The following is a 25,331-nucleotide window of genomic DNA, read 5'->3' on the forward strand; positions in this document are numbered from 1 at the left end:
CATCTGTAGCTCAGTGCATGGAGGTAATCGGATTAATGGTAGCAGCAATGGACGTAGTCCCATTTGCTCGAATTAATCTCAGGCCACTGCAATTGTGCATGCTCAAACAGTGGAATGGGGATTATGCAGATTTGTCTCCTCAAATCCAACTGGACCAGAAAACCAGAGATTCTCTTCTCTGGTGGTTGTCTCAGGATCACCTGTCTCAGGGAATGTGCTTCCGCAGACCGGAGTGGATCATCGTAACGACCGACGCCAGTCTGTTGGGCTGGGGCGCGGTCTGGGGCTCCCTGAAAGCTCAGGGCCTATGGTCTCGGGAAGAGTCTCTTCTCCCGATAAACATTTTAGAACTGAGAGCGATATTCAACACGCTCCAGGCTTGGCCTCAGCTAGCGGCGGCCAAGTTAATCAGATTTCAGCCGGACAACATAACGATTTTTGTCCGGCTGAAAGCTTTGGGGCATTCCAGAGTTGGATCTGATGGCGTCCCGTCAGAACACCAAACATCCTCTTTACGGATCCAGGTCCAGGGACCCCAAGGCGGCTCGGATAGATGCTCTAGTAGCGCCTTGGTCCTTCAATCTGGCCTATATCTTTCCACCGTTTCCCCTTCTCCCTCGGCTGGTAGCCAGAATCAAACAGGAGACGGCCTCGGTAATTCTGATAGCGCCTCCGTGGCCACGCAGGACTTGGTATGCAGACCTAGTGGACATGTCATCTGTTCCACCATGGACACTGCCAATGAGGCAGGATCTTCTAATACAGGGTCCATTCAAGCATCCAAATCTAGTTTCTCTGCAGCTGACTGCTTGGAGATTGAATGCTTAATTCTATCCAAGCGTGGGTTCTCTGAATCAGTCATAGATACTCTGATCCAAGCTAGAAAACCATAAGATATGGCGGAAATATCTTTGTTGGTGTGAATCCAAAGGTTACTCGTGGAGTAAAGTTAGGATTCCAAGGATATTGTCTTTTCTCCAAGAAGGATTGGAGAAAGGTTTATCAGCCAGTTCTTTAAAGGGGCAAATATCCGCTCTGTCTATTCTTTTGCACAAGCGTCTGGCAGAAGTACTAGATGTTCAGGCGTTTGCACAGGCGTTAGTTAGAATCAAGCCTGTCTATAAACCTGTGGCTCCTCCATGGAGTCTAAATTTAGTTCTTTCAGTTCTTCAAGGGGTTCCGTTTGAACCTTTAAATTCCATAGATATTAAGTTATTATCTTGGAAAGTTTTGTTTTTGGTAGCTATATCTTCTGCTCAAAGAGTTTCAGAATTGTCTGCTTTGCAGTGTAATTCACCCTATCTGGTGTTCCATGCAGATAAGGTAGTTTTGCATACCAAATCTGGTTTTCTTCCTAAAGTTGTTTCTAATAAGAACATTAACCAGGAAATCATTGTTCCTTCCCTGTGTCCTAATCCAGCTTCTAAGAAGGAACGGCTTTTACACAATCTTGATGTGGTTCGTGTTTTGAAATTCTATTTACAAGCAACTAAGGATTTCAGACAAACATCATCTTTGTTTGTTGTTTATTCTGGTAAGAGGAGAGGTCAGAAAGCGACTGCTACTTCTCTTTCCTTCTGGTTGAAAAGCATCATCCGATTGGCTTATGAGACTGCTGGGCAGCAGCCTCCTGAACGAATTACAGCTCATTCCACCAGAGCTGTGGCTTCCACTTGGGCCTTCAAGAATGAGGCTTCTGTTGAACAGATTTGTAAGACAGCGACTTGGTCTTCACTGCATACTTTTGCCAAATTTTACAAATTCGATACTTTTGCTTCTTCGGAGGCTATTTTTGGGAGAAAGGTTTTGCACGCAGTGGTGCCTTCCGTTTAGGTTACCTGTCTTGTTCCCTCCCTTCATCCGTGTCCTAAAGCTTTGGTATTGGTATCCCACAAGTAAGGATGAATCCGTGGACTGGATACACCTTGCAAGAGAAAACAGAATTTATGCTTACCTGATAAATTGCTTTCTCTTGCGGTGTATCCAGTCCACGGCCCGCCCTGGCAATTAAGTCAGGTTAAAATTTCTTGTTTAAACTACAGTCACCACTGCACCCTATGGTTTCTCCTTTTTCTCCTAACCGTTGGTCGAATGACTGGGGGGCGGAGCCAGAGGGGGAGCTATATGGACAGCTCTGCTGTGTGTTCTCTTTGCCACTTCCTGTAGGGAATGAGAATATCCCACAAGTAAGGATGAATCCGTGGACTGGATACACCGCAAGAGAAAGTAATTTATCAGGTAAGCATAAATTCTGTTTTTTTGAACTTAGTGTTTTTTAATTTTTAGTGTTTATTTTTTGTAATGTTAGATTTTTTTTATTTCTTTTACAAAGATATAACGAGTCCACGGATTTCATCCTTGTGGGATATTAACCTCCTGCTAACAAGTGGCAAAGAGCAAAACAGCAGAGCTGTATATATATAGCCCCTTCCCCTCCACCCCCAGTCATTCTCTTTGCCTGTGTTATACAGGAAGACATGGTAAAGTGAGGTGTTAGTTTTAGTTTCTTCAATCAAGAAGTTTTTTATTTTAAATGGTACCGGTGAGTACTATTTTCCTCAGGGGGATATGAAAGAAGATTTCTGCCCTGAGGTTGATGATCTTAGAAGTTGTAACTAAGATCCATGCTGGTTCCCACAAGACTTCTGAAGGTAACCATGAGACATCTTCAGGGTGGCGACTGGTTTCATGCTACAAGCAGCATTAAGGTATGTGCAGCCTTTTTTATTCTGAGGAGACTATATCAGAACTGGCTGGCAGTTATTTCCCTGTATGGGAATGGGGTAAGCAGTAATCCTAATTTACAAGAGGGTTATTACTGGAGTCCCTAGATTTTATTTCTCCTGTTAAGTGTAGTCAGTCCACGGGTCATCCATTACTTATGGGATTATATCTCCTCCCTAACAGGAAGTGCAAGAGGATCACCCAAGCAGAGCTGCTATATAGCTCCTCCCCTCTACGTCATACCCAGTCATTCTCTTGCACCTAACTAATAGATAGGACGTGTGAGAGGACTGTGGTTATTAAAACTAGTTTTTATTTCTTCAATCAAAAGTTTGTTATTTTAAACAGCACCGGAGTGTGTTGTTTTTTCTCAGGCAGCATTAGAAGAAGAATCTACCTGAGTTTGTGTATGATCTTAGCGGTCGTAACTAAGATCCATTTGCTGTTCTCAGCCATTCTGAGGAGTGAGGTAACTTCAGAACAGGGGACAGCGGGCAGGGTTCACCTGCAAGGAGGTATGTTGCAGTATATTATTTTCTAAGGAATGGAATTGACTGAGAAAATACTGCTAATACCGATGTAATGTAAGTGCAGCCTTAAATGCAGTAGTAGCGACTGGTATCAGGCTGATATGTATGTATGTTTACACTGAGGTATTTCTGGGGAATGGAACTTCACTAAGAAAATACTGTACATTTAACTTATATTTGAGCCCCCACTGCAGTGAAAGCGTCTAGCAGCAGGCTTATTAATAACATTTCATAATTGTATTTTTAAAACGTTTACTGGCATGTTAATCATTTTTTTCTGAGGTACTTGGTGATAAAACTTTTTGGGCATTATTTTTCCACATGGCTGTCGTTTATTTATGAATAAAATCAGTTTACTGAGCTTCCCCACTGTTGTAGACGGTCCCTAAGGTGGAGGGAGCAGTTTCTACTCTGGCTAAGCGCACCACTATCCCGGTGGAGGATAGCTGTGCTTTTTCAGATCCAATGGATAAAAAGTTAGAGGGTTACCTTAAGAAAATGTTTGTTCAACAAGGTTTTATATTACAACCCCTTGCATGCATTGCGCCTGTCACGGCTGCGGCGGCATTCTGGTTTGAGTCTCTGGAAGAGACCATTAGCTCAGCTACATTGGATGAGATTACAGACAAGCTTAGAGTCCTTAAGCTAGCTAATTCATTTATTTCTGATGCCGTAGTACACTTAACTAAACTTACGGCTAAGAACTCCGGAGTCGCCATTCAAGCGCGCAGAGCGCTGTGGCTTAAATCCTGGTCAGCCGATGTGACTTCTAAATCTAAATTGCTTAACATACCTTTCAAAGGGCAGACATTATTCGGGCCCGGTTTGAAAGAAATTATTGCTGACATTACTGGAGGTAAGGGTCATGCCCTGCCTCAAGACAGAGCCAAACCAAGGGCTAGACAGTCTAATTTTCGTGCCTTTCGTAACTTCAAGGCAGGAGCAGCATCAACTTCCTCCGCTCCAAAACAGGAAGGAACTGTTGCTCGCTACAGACAGGGCTGGAAACATAACCAGTCCTGGAACAAGGGCAAGCAGGCCAGAAAGCCTGCTGCTGCCCCTAAGACAGCATGAAGTGAGGGCCCCCGATCCGGAAACGGATCTAGTGGGGGGCAGACTTTCTCTCTTCGCCCAGGCTTGGGCACGAGATGTCCAGGATCCCTGGGCGTTAGAGATCATATCTCAGGGATATCTTCTGGACTTCAAAGCTTCTCCTCCAAAAGGGAGATTTCATCTTTCAAGGTTGTCAGCAAACCAGATAAAGAAAGAGGCGTTTCTACGCTGTGTACAAGACCTTTTACTAATGGGAGTGATCCACCCAGTTCCGCGGTCGGAACACGGACAAGGGTTTTACTCAAATCTGTTTGTGGTTCCCAAAAAAGAGGGAACCTTCAGACCAATCTTGGACTTAAAAATCCTAAACAAATTCCTAAGAGTTCCATCGTTCAAAATGGAAACTATTCGGACAATCTTACCTATGATCCAAAAGGGTCAGTACATGACCACAGTGGATTTAAAGGATGCCTACCTTCACATACCGATTCACAAGGATCATTATCGGTACCTAAGGTTTGCCTTCCTAAACAGGCATTACCAGTTTGTAGCTCTTCCCTTCGGGTTAGCTACGGCTCCAAGAATCTTTACAAAGGTTCTGGGCTCTCTTCTGGCGGTACTAAGACCGCGAGGAATTTCGGTAGCTCCGTACCTAGACGACATTCTGATACAAGCGTCAAGTTTCCAGACTGCCAAGTCTCATACAGAGTTGGTTCTGGCATTTCTAAGGTCGCATGGGTGGAAGGTGAACGTAGAAAAGAGTTCTCTAGTGCCACTCACAAGAGTTCCCTTCTTGGGGACTCTTATAGATTCTGTAGAAATAAAAATTTACCTGACAGAGGACAGGTTAACAAAACTTCTAAATGCTTGCCGTATCCTTCATTCCATTCAACACCCGTCAGTGGCTCAATGCATGGAGGTAATCGGCTTAATGGTAGCGGCAATGGACATAGTACCTTTTGCACGCCTGCATCTCAGACCACTACAATTGTGCATGCTAAATCAGTGGAATGGGGATTACTCAGATTTGTCCCCTATGCTGAATCTGGATCAAGAGACCAGAGATTCTCTTCTATGGTGGCTTTCTCGGCCACATCTGTCCAGGGGGATGCCCTTCAACAGGCCAGATTGGACGATTGTAACAACAGACGCCAGCCTGCTAGGTTGGGGCGCTGTCTGGAATTCCCTGAAGGCTCAGGGATCATGGACTCAGGAGGAGAGTCTCCTTCCAATAAACATTCTGGAATTAAGAGCAGTTCTCAATGCCCTTCTGGCTTGGCCTCAGTTAGCAACTCTGAGGTTCATCAGGTTTCAGTCGGACAACATCATGACTGTGGCTTACATCAACCATCAGGGAGGGACAAGGAGTTCCCTAGCGATGATGGAAGTCTCAAAGATAATTCACTGGGCAAAGTCTCACTCTTCCCACCTGTCAGCGATCCACATCCCAGGCGTGGAGAACTGGGAGGCGGATTTCCTAAGTCGCCAGACTTTTCATCCGGGGGAGTGGGAACTTCACCCGGAGGTATTTGCCCAACTGCTTCGGCGTTGGGGCAAACCAGATCTGGATCTCATGGCGTCTCGCCAGAACGCCAAGCTTCCTTGTTACGGATCCAGGTCCAGGGACCCGGGAGCGGTTCTGATAGATGCTCTGACAGCACCTTGGGTCTTCAAAATGGCTTATGTGTTTCCACCATTCCCGATGCTTCCTCGACTGATTGCCAGGATCAAACAGGAGAGAGCATCGGTGATTCTAATAGCGCCTGCGTGGCCACGCAGGACCTGGTATGCAGATCTAGTGGACATGTCGTCCTGTCCACCATGGTCTCTGCCTCTGAGACAGGACCTTCTGGTTCAGGGTCCTTTCAAACATCCAAATTTCTCTGAGGCTGACTGCATGGAGATTGAACGCTTGATTCTATCAAAGCGTGGATTCTCGGAGTCAGTGATTGATACCTTAATACAGGCCAGGAAACCTGTTACCAGGAAAATTTACCATAAAATATGGCGTAAATACTTGCATTGGTGCGAATCCAAGAGTTACTCATGGAGTAAGGTTAGGATTCCTAGGATATTGTCTTTTCTACAAGAAGGTTTAGAAAAGGGTTTATCTGCTAGTTCGTTAAAGGGACAGATCTCAGCTCTGTCCAACCTTTTACACAAACGTCTGTCAGAAGTTCGAGACGTTCAGGCTTTTTGTCAGGCTTTGGCCAGGATTAAGCCTGTGTTTAAAACTGTTGCTCCGCCATGGAGCTTAAACTTAATTCTTAACGTTTTACAGGGTGTTCCGTTTGAACCCCTTCATTCCATTGATATCAAGCTGTTATCTTGGAAAGTTCTGTTTTTAATGGCTATTTCCTCGGCTCGAAGAGTCTCTGAGTTATCGGCCTTACATTGTGATTCTCCTTATCTGATTTTTCATTCAGACAAGGTAGTTCTGCGTACTAAACTTGGGTTCTTACCTAAGGTAGTCACTAACAGGAATATCAATCAAGAGATTGTTGTTCCATCATTGTGCCCTAACCCTTCCTCAAAGAAGGAACGACTTCTGCACAATCTGGACGTCGTCCGTGCCCTGAAATTTTATTTGCAGGCAACTAAAGATTTTCGACAAACTTCTTCCCTGTTTGTCGTTTATTCTGGACAAAGGAGAGGTCAAAAGGCTTCGGCTACCTCTCTCTCCTTCTGGCTTCGTAGCATAATACGTTTAGCCTATGAGACTGCTGGACAGCAGCCTCCTGAAATAATTACAGCTCATTCTACCAGAGCTGTGGCTTCCACTTGGGCCTTTAAAAATGAGGCCTCTGTTGAACAGATTTGCAAGGCTGCAACTTGGTCTTCACTTCACACCTTTTCAAAATTTTACAAATTTGACACTTTTGCTTCTTCGGAGGCTGTTTTTGGGAGAAAGGTTCTTCAGGCAGTGGTTCCTTCCGTGTAAAGGTCCTGCCTGTCCCTCCCGTCATCCGTGTACTTTTAGCTTTGGTATTGGTATCCCATAAGTAATGGATGACCCGTGGACTGACTACACTTAACAGGAGAAAACATAATTTATGCTTACCTGATAAATTCCTTTCTCCTGTAGTGTAATTAGTCCACGGCCCGCCCTGTTTTTACGGCAGGTCTAAATTTTAAATTAAACTCCAGTCACCACTGCACCCTATAGTTTCTCCTTTCTCGTTTGGTTTCGGTCGAATGACTGGGTATGACGTAGAGGGGAGGAGCTATATAGCAGCTCTGCTTGGGTGATCCTCTTGCACTTCCTGTTAGGGAGGAGATATAATCCCATAAGTAATGGATGACCCGTGGACTGACTACACTACAGGAGAAAGGAATTTATCAGGTAAGCATAAATTATGTTTTATAATGGTTGGGCATTATGTGACATGGGAGAGACAAAGAAAAACAATGTTATGTTTTTATTTTTTGGCATTAACATCCATTTGTTTGATGGTGTATTTGAGGGGTTATATTGTGTTGCTTCACTTAGGTGTAAAACCGCTTTCCCATGCGGTTGTGTTTGGACCTACTCCGGCATTGACCTTAAGGGGCGGGGCTTACTTTTGCGCGCTCAAATGCGCACTTCCTTCAGGCTTGGCAGCAGCAAGCAGTAACTCCGGTGGCTCCTGGCTGTGCAAACTGTTCTGGAGTGTGGGAAAGTTGTTTTGAAGTACCCTGGGGGCAGGTAGGCGCCACAGAAGAGCTGTGGCGAGGTGCAGAGGGTATTTTTTACTGTAAATGACAAATTGTTGTTTTAAAATACTTTAAGAGCCTTATTTCTGCCCTTACTTCTGGGTGCAGTAATTTTTGGATACACCAACAATTTTACAGTTAAATTTGGAGTTAATTTAACGTTATTTAAGCATTTTGGAAAAATTGTTCACTTTTTCTTTTCTTAAAGGCACAGTACACATTTTTTCAAAAGTTTATTTTGAGCAATAAATAAGTGTTTAAACGACTTTTGTGGTTATTACTGGTCTGTTCAACATGTCTGACTTTGAGGAATCTGAATCTCATTGTTCTATGTGTTTAGAAGCTATTGTGCAACCCCCTCTAACATTGTGTAACTCTTGTACTGAAAGAGCCTTACATTGTAAAGACCATATATTAGGTCAAGAAAGTGTGCCTAAAGATGATTCTCAGTCTGAAGAGAATCAGGATATGCCATCCAATTCTCCAAGTGTCACAACCTTTAACGCCCACACAAGCAACGCCAAGTACTTCTAGTGCGTCTAATTCTTTTACTCTGATGGCTTCAGTTATGTCAACTACCCTTACAGAGGTATTATCTAAATTACCAGTGTTGCAGGGTAAACGCAGTAGGTCAAGTATTAATGTAAATACTGAATCCTCTGATGCTTTATTAGCTATTTCCGATGTACCCTCACAGTGTTCTGAGTTGGGGTTCAGGGAATTACTGTCTGAGGGTGAAATTTCAGATTCAGGGAATGTTTTACCTCAGACAGATTCGGACGCTATGTCCTTTAAATTTAAGCTTGAACACCTCCGCCTGCTGCTTAGGGAGGTTTTAGCGACTCTGGATGATTGTGACCCTATTGTAATTCCACCAGAGAAATTGTGTAAAATGGATAAATATCTAGAAGTACCTACTTACACTGATGTTTTTACGGTTCCTAAGAGAATTTCGGAAATTATAAGAAAGGAATGGGATAGACCAGGTATACCGTTTTCTCCCCCTCCTAATTTTAAGAAAATGTTTCCCATATCAGACACCATTCGGGACTCGTGGCAAACGGTCCCTAAGGTAGAGGGAGCTATATCTACTCTAGCTAAGCGTACAACTATACCCATTGAGGACAGTTGTGCTTTCAAAGACCCTATGGATAAAAAAATTAGAGGGTCTACTAAAGAAATTATTTGTTAATCAGGGGTTTCTATTACAACCTACGGCTTGCATTGTTCCAATAACAACTGCTGCAGCTTTTTGGTTTGAGGCTCTAGAGGAGTCTCTTAAGGTTGAGACTCCATTAGATGGCATCTTAGATAGAATTAAGTCTCTCAAGCTAGCCAATTCTTTTATTATTGATGCCGCTTTTCAAATTGCTAAATTAGCGGCAAAGAATGCAGGTTTTGCTATCCTAGCACGTAGAGCATTGTGGCTCAAATCTTGGTCTGCTGATGTCTCATCAAAAACTAAGCTTTTAGCAATTCCTTTTAAAGGTAAGACCCTTTTTGGGTCTGAATTGAAGGAAATCATTTCTGACATTACAAGAGGTAAAGGCCATGCCCTACCTCAGGATAAGTCTGTTAAGATGAGGGGTAAACAAAATAATTTTCGTTCCTTTCGGAACTTTAAAGGAGGACCCCCCGCTTCCTCTTCTTCCACAAAGCAGGAAGGGAATTTTACCCAATCTAAGTCAGTCTGGAGACCCAACCAGAACTGGAATAAGGGTAAACAATCCAAGTAGCCCGCTGCTGCTCCTAAGACAGCATGAAGGGGCGGCCCCCAATCCGGGACCGAATCAAGTAGGGGGCAGACTCTCTCTTTCTTTGCTCAGGCTTGGGCAGGAGACGTTCAGGACCCCTGGGCACTAGAAATAGTGGCCCACAGTTATCAATTGGAATTCAAGGACTTAATATCAAGAGGGAGATTTCATCTTTCAAAATTATCTGCAAACCAGATAAAAAGAGAGGCGTTCTTACACTGTGTAAAAGACCTTTTTACCTGGGGAGTAATTTGTCAAGTTCCAAAATTCGAACAGGGACAGGGGTTTTACTCAAACCTATTTGTGGTTCCCAAAAAAGAGGGAACGTTCAGACCCATCTTAGACCTCAAGTGTCTAAACAAATTTCTAAGAGTTCCATCATTCAAGATGGAGACAATACGAACAATTTTACCAATGATCCAGGAGGGTCAATATATGACTACCGTGGACTTGAATGATGCTTACCTTCATATTTCTATCCACAAGGATCGTCTTCAGTTTCTAAGGTTTTGCCTTCTTGGACAAACATTATCAGTTCGTGGCTCTTCCCTTCGGGTTGGCCACAGCACCCAGAATCTTCACAAAGGTTCTAGGGTCTCTTTTGGCAGTTCACAGATAGCGAGGCATAGCGGTGGCGCCTTATCTGGACGATATTCTGATCCAGGCGTCAACATATTATCTCACAAAATATCACACAGACACAGTGCTGTCTTTTCTGAGAACTCACGGCTGGAAGGTGAACATAGAGAAGAGTTCACTTGTCCCACAGACAAGGGTTCCTTTCTTGGGAACTCTGATAGACTGGGTAGCCATGAAAAGATTTCTGAAAGAGGTCAGAAAATCAAAGATTCTAAATACTTGCCGAACACTTCAGTCCATTCCTCGGCCATCAGTGGCTCAGTTTATGGAGGTAATCGGATTAATGGTAGTGGCAATGGACATTGTTCCGTTTGCTCGATTTCATCTCAGACCGCTGCAGCTTTGCATGCTCGGACAGTGGAATGGGGATTATGCGGATTTATCTCCTCCGATAAATCTAGATCAAACAACCAGAGACTCTCTTCTTTGGTGGTTGTTGCTGGATCATCTGTCCCAGGGGACTTGCTTCTGCAGACCCTCGTGGGTGATAGTGACAACGGACGCCGGCCTTCTAGGCTGGGGTGCAGTCTGGAATTCCCTGAAGGCTCAGGGTGTTTGGACTCAGGTGGAGTCTCTACTTCCAATCAATATTCTGGAACTGAGAGCAATAATTAATGCGCTTCAGGCGTGGCCTCAGTTGGCTTCGGCCAAATTCATCAGATTCCAGTTGGACAACATCACGACTGTGGCATATATCAATCATCAGGGGGAACAAGGAGTTCCTTAGCGATGATAGAAGTATCCAAGATAATTCGATGGGCGGAGGCCCACTCTTGTCATCTGTCAGCGATCTACATCCCAGGAGTAGAGAACTGGGAAGCGGATTTCCTAAGTCGACAATCTTTTCATCCGGGGGAGTTGGAACTTCGCCCGGAGGTTTTTGCCTCATTGATTCTCAGATGGGGCAGACCGGAATTGGATCTGATGGCATCTCGACAGAATGCCAAGCTTCGAAGATACGGATCCCGGTCAAGGGATTTTCAGGCCGAACTGATAGATGCCTTGGCAGTGCCTTGGTCGTTCAGCCTAGCTTATGTGTTTCCACCGTTTCCTCTCCTTCCATGCATGATTGCTCGAATCAAACAGGAGAAAGCTTCAGTGATCCTGATAGCACCTGCGTGGTATGCGGATCTAGTGGACATGTCCTCTCTGCCACCGTGGAAACTTCCATTGAGACAGGACCTTCTCATTCAAGGTCCTTTCCAACATCCAAATCTAATTTCTCTGCAGTTGACTGCGTGGAGAATGAACGCTTGATTTTATCGAAGCGAGGATTCTCTGATTCGGTCATCAATACTTTGATACAGGCTAGAAAGCCTGTCACTAGAAAAATCGATCATAAGATATGGCGTAAATATCTTTATTGGTGTGAATCCAAGGGTTACTCATGGAGTAAAGTTAGGATTCCTAGGATTCTGTCTTTTCTCCAAGAAGGATTGGAGAAAAGGTTATCAGCAAGTTCCTTAAAGGGACAAATTTCAGCTTTGTCAATTCTGTTTCACAAACGTTTGGCAAATGTGCCAGATGTTCAGTCTTTTTGTCAGGCTCTATCTAGAATTAAGCCTGTATTTAGACACATTACTCCTCCCTGGAGTTTGAATTTAGTTCTTCGAGTTCTTCAAGGGGTTCCGTTTGAACCCATGCATTCCATAGATATTAAATTGTTATCTTGGAAAGTTCTGTTTTTATTTGCCATTTCTTCTGCTCGAAGAGTTTCTGAGCTTTCAGCACTACAGTGTGATTCTCCTTATCTCATTTTTCATTCTGATAAGGTGGTGTTACGTACCAAACCTGGATTCCTTCCTAAGGTTGTTTCAAATAAGAATATTAGTCAGGAAATTGTTGTTCCTTCCTTATGTCCTAACCCTTCTTCTAAGAAGGAGCGTATGTTGCATAATTTGGATGTGGTCCGTGCCTTAGTTTTACTTACAGGCAACTAAGGATTTCCGTCAATCATCTTCATTATTCATTGTTTATTCTGGAAAGCGCAGGGGTCAGAAAGCTACGGCTACCTCTCTTTCTTTTTGGCTGAGAAGTATCATCCGCCTGGCATATGAGACTGCTGGACAGCAGCCTCCTGAAAGAATTACGGCTCATTCTACTAGGGCTGTGGCTTCCACATGGGCTTTTAAAAACGATGCTTCTGTTGAACAGATTTGTAAGGCTGCGACTTGGTTTTCCCTTAACACTTTTTCCAAATTTAACAAATTTGATACTTTTGCTTCTTCTGAGGCTATTTTTGGGAGAAAGGTTCTTCAAGCAGTGGTGCCTTCTGTTTAGGTTCCTGTCTTGTCCCTCCCTTTTATCCGTGTCCTTTTGCTTTGATATTGGTTTCCCACAAGTAAGGATGAAATCCGTGGACTCGTCATATCTTTGTAAAAGAAAAGTAAATTTATGCTTACCTGATAAATTAATTTCTTTTACTATATGACGAATCCACGGCCCACCCTGTTCTTTTTAAGTCAGTTTTTCTTTATATTTTTTGTAAACTTCAGTCACCTCTGCACCTTTTACCCTTTCCTTTCTCCAACATTGGTGTGTCCGGTCCACGGCGTCATCCTTACTTGTGGGAATATCTCTTCCCCAACAGGAAATGGCAAAGAGTCCCAGCAAAGCTGGCCATATAGTCCCTCCTAGGCTCCGCCCACCCCAGTCATTCTCTTTGCCGTTGCACAGGCAACATCTCCACGGAGATGGTTAAGAGTATGTGGTGTTTAGTTGTAGTTTTTTTATTCTACTATCAAGAGTTTGTTATTTTAAAATATTCCTGGTATGTACTATTTACTCTGAAACAGAAAAGGATGAAGATTTCTGTTTGTGAGAGGAAGATGATTTTTGCAGACAGTAACTAAAATCGATTGCTGTTTCCACATAGGACTGTTGAGATGAAGTAACTTCAGTTGGGGGAAACAGTTAGCAGACTTTTCTGCTTAAGGTATGACTAGCCATATTTCTAACAAGACTGTGTAATGCTGGAAGGCTGTCATTTCCCCTCATGAGGACCGGTAAGCCATTTTCTTAGTTTCAAACGGAATAAAAGGCTTAATATGGGCTATAAAACTGGTAGACACTTTTATGGGCTAAATCGATTGCTTTATTTGGACATTTTATACATGTTTATGCTGATAATTCACACTTATAAACTTGGGGAACGTTTTTTAACGTCAGGCACTATGTTAGACACCTTTTCCAGTCAGGGAGGGCCTTCCCAGTTGTATGCTGAGCCTCATTTTCGCGCCATTACTGCGCAGTTGTTTTTGAGAGCAAGACATGCAGATGCATGTGTGAGGACCTGAAAGTAGTTGGAAAAGTTTCTAGAAGGCGTCATTTGGTATCGTATTCCCCTCTGGGCTTGGTAAAGTCACAGCAAAGGCTGTAGCTGGGACTGTATAGGGGTTAAATTTGTAAACGGCTCCGGTTCCGTTATTTTAAGGGTTAAAGCTCTGAAAATTGGTATGCAATACTTTTAAGGCTTTAAGACACTTTGGTAACTGTGGTAAATTTTGAACAATTCCTTCATACTTTTTCACATATTCAGTAATAAAGTGTGCTCTGTTTAAAATTTAAAGAGACAGTAACGGTTTTGTTTTAAAACGTTTTTTGTGCTTTGTTGACAAGTTTAAGCCTGTTTAACATGTCTGTGTCTTCGGATAAGCTATGTTCTATATGTATGAAAGCCAATGTGTCTCCCCATTCAAAATTGTGTGATAATTGTGCCATAGCGTCCAAACAAAGTAAGGACAGTACTGCCACAGATAATGAAATTGCCCAAGATGATTCCTCAGATGAGGGGAGTAGACATGATACTACATCATCTCCTACTGTGTCTACACCAGTTTTGCCCACGCAGGAGGCCCCTAGTACATCTAGCGCGCCAATGCTTATTACCATGCAACAATTGACGGCTGTAATGGATAACTCCATAGCAAATATTTTATCCAAAATGCCTGCATATCAGAGAAAGCGCAATTGCTCTGTTTTAAACACTGAAGAGCAGGAGGGCGCTGATGATAATTGTTCTGTCATACCCTCACACCAATCTGAAGTGGCCATGAGGGAGGTTTTGTCAGATGGGGAAATTTCAGATTCAGGAAAAATTTCTCAAGCTGAACCTGATGTTGTGACATTTAAATTTAAATTAGAACATCTCCGCGCACTGCTTAAGGAGGTGTTATCTACTCTGGATGATTGTGACAACTTGGTCATTCCAGAGAAATTATGCAAGATGGACAAGTTTCTAGAGGTTCCGGTGCACCCCGACGCTTTTCCTATACCCAAGCGGGTGGCGGACATAGTGAATAAGGAGTGGGAGAAGCCCGGCATACTTTTTGTTCCCCCCCCTATATTTAAGAAATTATTTCCTATGGTCGACCCCAGAAAGGACTTATGGCAGACAGTCCCTAAGGTCGAGGGGGGCAGTTTCTACTCTAAACAAGCGAACTACTATCCCTATCGAGGATAGTTGTGCTTTCAAAGATCCTATGGATAAAAAATTGGAAGGTTTGCTTAAAAAGATTTTTGTACAGCAGGGTTACCTTCTACAACCCATTTCGTGCATTGTTCCTGTCACTACAGCAGCGTGGTTCTGGTTCGAGAAGTCTCCAGTGATTCAAGTAGATCAGAAGACCAGAGAGTCACTCCGTTGGTGGCTGACCCTGGACCATCTATCCCAGGGAATGAGCTTCCGCAGACCAGAGAGGGTCATTGTCACGACCGACGCCAGTCTAGTGGGCTGGGGCGCGGTCTGGGAATCCCTGAAAGCTCAGGGACTATGGTCTCGGGAAGAGTCTCTTCTCCCGATAAACATTCTGGAACTAAGAGCGATATTCAATGCTCTCAGGGCTTGGCCTCAGCTTGCAAAGGCCAGATTCATAAGATTCCAATCAGACAACATGACGACGGTTGCGTATATCAATCATCAGGGGGGGACAAGGAGTTCCCTAGCGATGAAAGAAGTGACCAAAATAATACAATGGGCGGAGGATCACTCCTGCCATCTATCTGCGATGTCCCAGGTGTGGAAAACTGGGAAGCGGATTATCTGAGTCAGACTTTCCATCCGGGGGAGTGGGAACTCCACCCGGAGATCTTTGCCCAGTTGACTCAATTATGGGGCATTCCAGACTTGGATCTGATGGCGTCTCGTCAGAACTTCAAGGTTCCTTGCTACGGGTCCAGATCCAGGGATCCCAAGGCGACTCTAGTGGATGCACTAGTAGCACCTTGGACCTTCAACCTAGCTTATGTGTTTCCACCGTTTTCTCTCATTCCCAGGCTGGTAGCCAGGATCAAACAGGAGAGGGCCTCGGTGATCTTGATAGCTCCTGCGTGGCCACGCAGGACTTGGTATGCAGACCTGGTGAATATGTCATCGGTTCCACCATGGAAGCTACCTTTGAGACAGGACCTTCTTGTTCAGGGTCCATTCGAACATCCAAATCTGGTCTCCCTCCAGCTGACGGCTTGGAGATTGAACGCTTGATTCTATCAAAGCGTGGGTTTTCAGATTCTGTGATAGATACTCTGGTTCAGGCCAGAAAACCGGTAACTAGAAAGATTTACCATAAAATATGGAAAAGATATATCTGTTGGTGTGAATCCAAGGGATTCCCATGGAATAAGATAAAAATTCCTAAGATTCTTTCCTTTCTGCAAGAAGGTTTGGATAAAGGATTATCTGTGAGTTCTCTAAAGGGACAGATTTCTGCTTTATCTGTCTTACTACACAAACGACTGGCAGCTGTGCCAGATGTTCAAGCATTTGTTCAGGCTCTGGTTAGGATCAAGCCTGTTTACAGACCTTTGACTCCTCCCTGGAGTCTAAATCTAGTTCTTTCAGTTCTTCAAGGGGTTCCGTTTGAACCTCTACATTCCATAGATATTAAGTTATTATCTTGGAAAGTTTTGTTTTTGGTTGCTATTTCTTCTGCTAGAAGAGTTTCAGAGTTATCTGCTCTGCAGTGTACTCCGCCCTATCTGGTGTTCCATTCAGATAAGGTTGTTTTGCGTACTAAGCCTGGTTTTCTTCCAAAGGTTGTTTCCAACAAGAATATTAACCAGGAGATAGTTGTTCCTTCTTTGTGTCCGAAACCAGTTTCAAAGAAGGAACGTTTGCTACACAATTTAGATGTAGTCCGTGCTCTAAAATTCTACTTAGAAGCTACAAAAGAATTCAGACAAACATCTTCTTTGTTTGTCGTCTATTCTGGTAAGAGGAGAGGTCAAAAAGCAACTTCTACCTCTCTTTCCTTTTGGCTTAAAAGCATCATCCGTTTGGCTTATGAGACGGCCGGATGGCAGCCTCCTGAAAGAATCACAGCTCACTCCACTAGGGCTGTGGCTTCCACATGGGCCTTCAAGAACGAGGCTTCTGTTGATCAGATATGTAAGGCAGCGACTTGGTCTTCACTGCACACTTTTGCCAAATTTTACAAATTTGATACTTTTGCTTCTTCAGAGGCTATTTTTGGGAGAAAGGTTTTGCAAGCCGTGGTGCCTTCCGTTTAGGTAACCTGATTTGCTCCCTCCCTTCATCCATGTCCTAAAGCTTTGGTATTGGTTCCCACAAGTAAGGATGACGCCGTGGACCGGACACACCAATGTTGGAGAAAACAGAATTTATGCTTACCTGATAAATTACTTTCTCCAACGGTGTGTCCGGTCCACGGCCCGCCCTGGTTTTTTAATCAGGTCTGATTAATTCTTTTCTCTAACTACAGTCACCACGGTACCATATGGTTTCTCCTATATTTTTCCTACTGTCCGTCGGTCGAATGACTGGGGTGGGCGGAGCCTAGGAGGGACTATATGGCCAGCTTTGCTGGGACTCTTTGCCATTTCCTGTTGGGGAAGAGATATTCCCACAAGTAAGGATGACGCCGTGGACCGGACACACCGTTGGAGAAAGTAATTTATCAGGTAAGCATAAATTCTGTTTTTTCTCTTCCTATACCTTCGGCCGAATGACTGAGGGTGATGGGGAAGGGGAGGGGCTATATATACAGCTCTGCTGTTTTGCTCTTTGCCACTTCCTGTTAACAGGAGGTTAATATCCCACAAGTAAGGATGAGATCCGTGGACTCGTCATATCGTAAAAGAAATTAATTTATTAGGTAAGCATAAATTTACTTTTTTTTCGTAGGATTAGTTTTTTTTTACTTTGTAATTTAGGGTTTTTAATTGGTAGTTTCTTTTTTTTTTAGATTAGAATAGTAATGTTAGGTTAAGTTACAGTTTAATGTTAGGTTTATTTTTATTTCACAGGTAAGTTTTTATTTATTTAAATAGTTATATTGTAATTTTAATTTAAAGTTAGGGGGGGTGTTAGGTTTAGGGGTAATAGTTTAATGTAGTGTTTTGCAATGTGGGGGGCCGGCGGTTTTAAGGGTTAATAGGTTTATTTAGTGGTGGTGATGTGGGAGGCCCGAGGTTTAGGGGTTAATAACTTTATTATATTGTCGGGGAGCAGCAATTTAGGGGTTAATATATTTAAATAGTGTTGGCGATGTGGGTTGGGCGGCAGATTAGGGGTTAATAAATTGATTTAATAGTCACAATGTGGGTGGGCGGCAGATTAGGGGTTAATAAGTCTAATATAGTATTTGCGATGCAGTAGGGCGGCGGTTTAGGGGTTAATAGGGGGTTTATGGGTGTTAGTGTACTTTGTAACATTTTAGTTATGAGTTTTGTGAAACTTTTTTGTTTTGCAAAATCCATAACTACTGGTCTCAGCTGGCGGAATGGCTTGTGTAGACTGTAACGCAAGCATTTTAGCCTGAACGCACAACCTATGTAATACTGGCGCTATGAAAATCCCACACTCAAACGCCATTTTTATGAGTGCGGAATGGACGTTGCGTTACAGGCTAAAATGCTTGTGGTATAGCTATACCGCCGCAACTCGTAATATGCGTTCCTGGCCATTCCAGAGTAATGACCATTTTTTGTCAGCATTAAAAGCCATACCTCAAAACTCGTAATCTAGGTAATTGTGTTTTCTATTACGTTTTGATAAAGCAATATGCAAAACATAAATCAGGCATGAGATACTGATCCAACAGGAGGCTAATGGGATTCTTATATGAATTAGTCATACTTGGATTAACAGATTGTTGATGAATCTTTTTTTGCCTTGGTGCCTATTCTTAGTAATAACATGTAGATTGGACTGACTGTGAGTAATTGGATTTTCATTTTAATGTAAATAATAGTTGTATATTGGTTTCCTGTATTTTAGATGGCAACAGTCTTTTTGACTCCATGGCAAGTGGTATGCGTCTTATTGTAAGCTGTATTTCCTCCTTCCTCATACTTTCCCTGCTGCTCTTCATGGTTCATCGTCTGCGGCAGAGACGGAGAGAACGTATAGAATCTTTAATTGGAGCCAACTGTAAGTGTAAAATGCAATCTGTGTTGAGAATAAACTCTTATTAGTCTTTTAATAATAATAATAATAATAAAGACTAATTCGTTTTCGTAAAATGATGGTCCACACTCCACCATAACATATGGGATATATTTCCCGCCACTAGGAGGAGATCAAGAACCCATACAAGAGCTTTGAAACCCTCTCTCCTCCCATCTCTCTCTTAGTTTTGTTCTATGGCCTTTTAAGAGAACTGGCAATAGCTTAGTGCATGATGCGGTTCAGTAGTGCAGGCTCTGGTTAGGATGGGGAACAGATTTTGACATGGTTTATATGCCTATTATGCTTGGTGCAATATATTTTATTCTCAAACAGCCATAAGTGTTTTTTTCACTCTGTGTCCCCACGTTTTTTTTCTCTCATTCCGGAACCTCTGATTAGATTTCAGCTACAACAGTTTGGGCCTACTTGTAAACAGATTATAATCTGATTTTCAGTGCCTGCCAAACCCAGGAAAGGGTGAGTACCCATATAGGAGCTGCCAGTGGGGTACTTATACGATTCTTATTATATCTGGGGGCTATAAAACTGATTCTATTGGGAGATTGTGTTAGTGTCTGAGGGAGTATTTTATAGTGTAGAGGGCTCTTTACTAGATTTTCTCTGTACTGTTTATTAGTTGTCATTGTATAATGTTATATAAGTACAAACATGGAACAAAATATTTCTGTCCCCACAGATATTTCCGTAGAGGAGTCAGATATTCCTCTATATACATATATGTTTATTTTGCAAAGAAGTTCCAGTATGACAGGTCACTCAAATCTGTAAGAATTGTATACCTCAAATTTTACATTCTTATCAGCCGCAACAGTCTAATGTTCAGAGGGAATTCTCCCTGTACTTGACAATCATGGGGAAAACTACTGTTTTTACTCCTGAAGCTAAAAATAAAATATACAAAATAGTTACCGTTTGTTTTAGGGCTGTCCCCAAACTAAGTAAGCGTGCATCTGGGGTTTTAACTCAGATGTCTGAGGTAAATGTGCAAACTATTTCTTGTGCTGATAACCTAAGGTTCAGAATTGGTAACATCCTCTCTGAAGGACCTTAGGCAGCAGTACACCAAAGCACATTCTTATGTGATCTTCAGTTTTTATTATAATATGTACAATTATATACAGTACTAACCATAAAAACATTTGGTGTCATTTTCATAATTTATTATGCCTATCTGCGTTATTAATAATTATTTATAAATCAATTAAAAGGACATTCTACACCAGAAGTTTTATTGTTTTAAAAGATATATAATCCCTTTATTTCCTATTCCCTAGTTTTGCATAACCAACAGTTATATTAATACACTTTTTTATCTTTGTGATTATCTTGAATCTGAGCCTCTGCAAGCTGCCCCTTATTTCAGTTCTTTTGACTGACTTGCATTTTAACCCATCAGTGTTGACTCCTAGGTAACTCCACGTGCATAAGCACAGTGTTATCTATATGACACACAAGAACTAACACCCTCTAGTGGTGAAAAACTGTCAAAATGCATTCAGATAACTTTCAACTAAGAATGCCAAGAGAACAAAGAAAAATTCTTTATAAACGTAAATTGGAAAGTTGTTTAAATTTACATGCCCTATCTGAATCATAAAAGTTTATTTTGGACTAAACTGTTCCTTTAAGCATGAACTTCCATCTTTGCCAGGGGATGTAAACAGATTATTTATGCCAGTCTGCATTTTTATATGGTTGCATCATGCAGATTCTGTACACTATTCTGTTAAGCAAATAATACTTTTTACATAGGCAGAACTCCTGTCTTTGTGTATGCAAGACATTACATCTCCTATGCTATTAGAGTACACAATCTATAGTATATGACCCCCTAGGTATATACCTTTCATTCATGGTATTCTGCATGTTTATTTCCTATTGCAGTTTGCTGGATTTGTATACAACAGTTGCGATCCTTTAGAGATCAGATATATTGGTATCTCTTTTATACCTATGTTATGTGTAATATATATGCACAAAGATTCTTTCTTGCCGATACTGAACATTGATCATAACTATTTTTGCTATATGTAGAGATATTTTAGAGATAATACCTATTGGCATCTCTTTATACATATGTTATGTGTAATTTATATACACATAGGTTCTTTCATGCCGATACTGGACATTGCTCATGAATATATTCACTATTGTAGAGATCCTTTAGATATAAGATCCATTGGGTATCTATTTTATTCTATTGTATGAATGATTTATATTTATGCAGTTGCACATACATTTATCATTCAGACACTGAGCATTAATTATATTTTTTTTCATTTACTTTGTGTGTATACACAGTCTCTGCTTTCTCTGGACATGGCGTATCTAATGTGTACCTGTTGCTCTATGTGTGCTGCTCCTTTAGTCAGGACGGCCACATAAGTCTAACTGTGCAAATACTTAAAGGGACACTGAACCCAAATTTTTTCTTCCATGATTCAGATAGAACATGACATTTTAAGCAACTTTCTAATTTATTCCTATTATCACATTTTCTTCATTCTCTTGGTATCTTTATTTGAAATGCAAGAATGTAAGTTTAGATGCCGGCCCATTTTTGGTGAACAACCTGGATTGTTCTTGCTGATTGGTGGATAAATTCATCCACCAATAAAAGAGTGCTGTCTAGAGTACTCAACTAATAAAAAAGCTTAGATGCCTTCTTTTTCAAATAAAAATATCAAGAGAATGAAGAAAAATTTATAATAGGAGTAAATTATAACGCTGCTTAAAATTGCATGCTCTATCTGAATCACAAAAGAAAAAAATTTGGGTTCAGTGTCCCTTTAAAGGGACAGTCAAGTCCAAAAAAAACTTTCATTATTCAAATAGGGCATGTCATTTTAAACAAGTTTCCAATTTATTTTTATAACCAATTTTGCTTTGTTCTCTTGGTATTCTTAGTTGAAAGCTAAACCTAGGAGCTTCATATGCTAATTTCTTAGACATTGGAGGCTGCCTCTAAGCTGAATGCATTTTGACCACTAGAGGGCGTTAGTTCATGTGTTTCATATAGATAACATTGAGCTCATGTACGTGAATTTACTGAGGAGTGAACACTGATTGGCTAAAATGCAAGTCTGTCAAAAGAACTGAAATAAGGGGGCAGTCGGCAGATGCTTAGATACAAGGTAATTACAGAGGTAAAACGTATATTATTATAACTCTGTTGTTTATGCAAAATACGTTTGTCATGTTCAGATTTTTAAACTCTGTATAAACTTATGTATAAATTTCTACATTTCAAGTTTTACCCTGAAAATAGTTTGGATATCCGGACTGATTCTCTTTATCCTTCAAGAGAGAGAGTTTCTCTTTCCATTGGCATGGAGAGTCCACAAATTCTAATTACTACTGGGAATTCAACTCCTGGCCACCAAGAGGCGGCAAAGAACACCCCACCAAAGCTGTTTAAGGGATAATAAACCCAAATTTTTTCTTTCATGATTTAGATAGAGCATGAAATTCTAAACAACTTTCTAATTAACTTCTGTTATAATTTTTTGTTTGTTCTCTTGGTATCTTATTGAAAAAGCAATTATCTTATGTTTAGGAGCCGGACCATTTTTGGTTTAGAACCCTGGTTAGCGCTTGTTGATTGGTGGCTACATTGCCTACACCAATCAGCAAGTTCTACCCAGGTGCTGAACCAAATTTGGGCCGGCTCCTAATCTTAAATTCCTGCTTTTTAAATAAAGATACAAAGAGAACGAAGAAAAATTAATAACCGAAGTAAATTAGAAAGTGGTTTAAAATTGCATGCTCTATCTTTAATATCCCTTTAAGTATCTCTCCCACTTCCCATAAACCCCCAGTCATTCTTTGCCTTGTACATCAGGAGGATGTGCGAAGATGGTGTCTGAAGATATTAATTCTTTAATGGGTACTTTTCCCTGCAAGCAAGGATTAGGGCTATGCTGTGTCCATGTAATCCTCTTTAGTAAGAATAATGGTGGCTTTTAGTAGTTGGAAGATGGCGAGGTAGTCCTTGCTTCTCTTCTAACATTTATACTACCCATATATAGAAAATCAGAGTTGGTTACTCTGCTTTTTTTTTTTCTTCAGGTCCCTGTCAGAGGTCGTCTGAGTCTGTCATACCTGAGAAGCTGTACCTGCCCTGTAGCTGAAGCTCAAAATGTAAGTGCTTATCCCCTTCTAGGTTAGAAGGCCCTAGCACTTTGGGGGTTAATTTCCTCTTTCTCTTGTAAGGTGTATCCAGTCCACGGATCATCCATTACTTGTGGGATATTCTCCTTCCCAACAGGAAGCTGCAAGAGGATCACCCACAGCAGAGCTGTCTATATAGCTCCTCCCCTAACTGCCACCTCCAGTCATTCTCTTGCAGCTCTAGACAAGCATGGAAGCAGTTAGAGAGATGTGGTGTAATTTAGTTGTTTTTCTTCAATTCAAAAGTTTGTTATTTTCAAATGGTACCGGAGTTGTACTATTTTGGTCTCAGGCAGAAAATAGAAGAAGAGTCTGCCTGTGGTCTCTAATGATCTTAGCAGGTTGTAACTAAGATCCATTGCTGTTCTCACACATAACTGAAGAGAGAGGTAACTTCAGCTTGGGGAATGGCGTGCAGGGTATCCTGCTATGAGGTATGTGCAGTCTAAATTTTTTCTAGAGAAATGTAATGCTAGAAAATGCTGTTGATACCGGATTTATTTAAGGTAAGCCTGATTACAGTGATTTAATAACGACTAGTATCATGCTTACTATTAGAGGTAACACTCTTATTATTTTTTCAAATTACTGAAATATTAAACGTTTGCTGGGAGTGCTTAAACGTTTTTTATATGCTTTTTGGTGATAAACTTTATTGGGGCCCAGTTTTTTCCACATGGCTGGCTTAAATTTGCCTAGGGATAGTTTGTTAGGCCTCTCACTGTGTAGACAGGAAGTGGGAGGGGCCTAATTTTGCGCCTAATTGCGCATTAGCTTTTGCAGACTGAGACATCCAGTTTCCCTGAAGGAGTTCCCTGAATGCTATAGGAACTCTCTGAAGGGTTTTGGTGCTTTCCAAAGTCGTTTGTATGGCAAGGTAGGGCACAGCATAGCTGTGGCAGTTTGTTGTGACTGTTAAAAAACGTCTATTTCGTTTTTTTTATCCGTTTTTTTAAACTAAGGGGTTAATCATCCATTTGCAATTGGGTGCAATGCTCTGTTAGCCTATTATACACACTGTAAAAATTTAGTTTGTTTTACTGCTTTTTTTCTTTTGCTTCTTCGGAGGCTATTTTTGGGAGTAAGGTTTTACAGGCAGTGGTACCTTCCGTTTAAGTACCTGCCTTGTCCCTCCCTTCATCCGTGTACTTTAGCTTTGGTATTGGTATCCCACAAGTAATGGATGATCCGTGGACTGGATACACCTTACAAGAGAAAACATAATTTCTTTCATGTAATTAACAAGAGTCCATGAGCTAGTGACGTATGGGATATACATTCCTACCAGGAGGGGCAAAGTTTCCCAAACCTTAAAATGCCTATAAATACACCCCTCACCACACCCACAAATCAGTTTTACAAACTTTGCCTCCAAGGGAGGTGGTGAAGTAAGTTTGTGCTAGATTCTACGTTGATATGCGCTCCGCAGCAAGTTGGAGCCCGGTTTTCCTCTCAGCGTGCAGTGAATGTCAGAGGGATGTGAGGAGAGTATTGCCTATTGAATGCAGTGATCTCCTTCTACGGGGTCTATTTCATAAGGTTCTCTGTTATCGGTCGTAGAGATTCATCTCTTACCTCCCTTTTCAGATCGACGATATACTCTTATATTTACCATTTCCTCTACTGATTCTCGTTTCAGTACTGGTTTGGCTTTCTACAAACATGTAGATGAGTGTCCTGGGGTAAGTAAGTCTTATTTTCTGTGACACTCTAAGCTATGGTTGGGCACTTTATTTATAAAGTTCTAAATATATGTATTCAAACATTTATTTGCCTTGACTCAGAATGTTCAACTTTCCTTATTTCCAGACAGTCAGTTTCATATTTGGGATTATGCTTTAAATTATCATATTTTTTCTTACCTCAAAAATTTGACTTTTTTCCCTGTGGGCTGTTAGGCTCGCGGGGGCTGAAAATGCTTCATTTTATTGTGTCATTCTTGGCGCGGACTTTTTTGGCGCAAAAATTCTTTTCCGTTTCCGGCGTCATACGTGTCGCCGGAAGTTGCGTCATTTTTGACGTTATTTTGCGCCAAAAATGTCGGCGTTCCGGATGTGGCGTCATTTTTGGCGCCAAAAGCATTTAGGCGCCAAATAATGTGGGCGTCTTATTTGGCGCCAAAAAATATGGGCGTCGCTTTTGTCTCCACATTATTTCAGTCTCATTTTTCATTTGCTTCTGGTTGCTAGAAGCTTGATGTTTGGCATTTTTTTCCCATTCCTGAAACTGTCTTATAAGGAATTTGATCTATTTTGCTTTATATGTTGTTTTTTCTCTTACATATTGCAAGATGTCTCACGTTGCATCTGAGCCAGAAGATACTACAGGAAAACCACTGCC

The 25,331-nt window shown here is 41.7% G+C and overlaps 1 protein-coding gene across 1 annotated transcript in view; it reads left to right on the plus strand.

The window, feature by feature from the left end:
- The window catches only part of DGCR2 (DiGeorge syndrome critical region gene 2), a gene marked incomplete in the record, with an annotated part of 543,661 nt that overhangs the window by 438,395 nt on the left and 79,935 nt on the right, over positions 1 to 25,331 (plus strand). Inside the window, 1 exon segment of the mRNA XM_053701964.1 lies at positions 18,630 to 18,782. Coding sequence (XP_053557939.1) covers positions 18,630 to 18,782 — 153 coding nt within the window.

Source organism: Bombina bombina, chromosome 2 (genome assembly GCF_027579735.1).
Source record: "Bombina bombina isolate aBomBom1 chromosome 2, aBomBom1.pri, whole genome shotgun sequence".
Taxonomy (NCBI): Eukaryota; Metazoa; Chordata; class Amphibia; order Anura; family Bombinatoridae; genus Bombina; species Bombina bombina.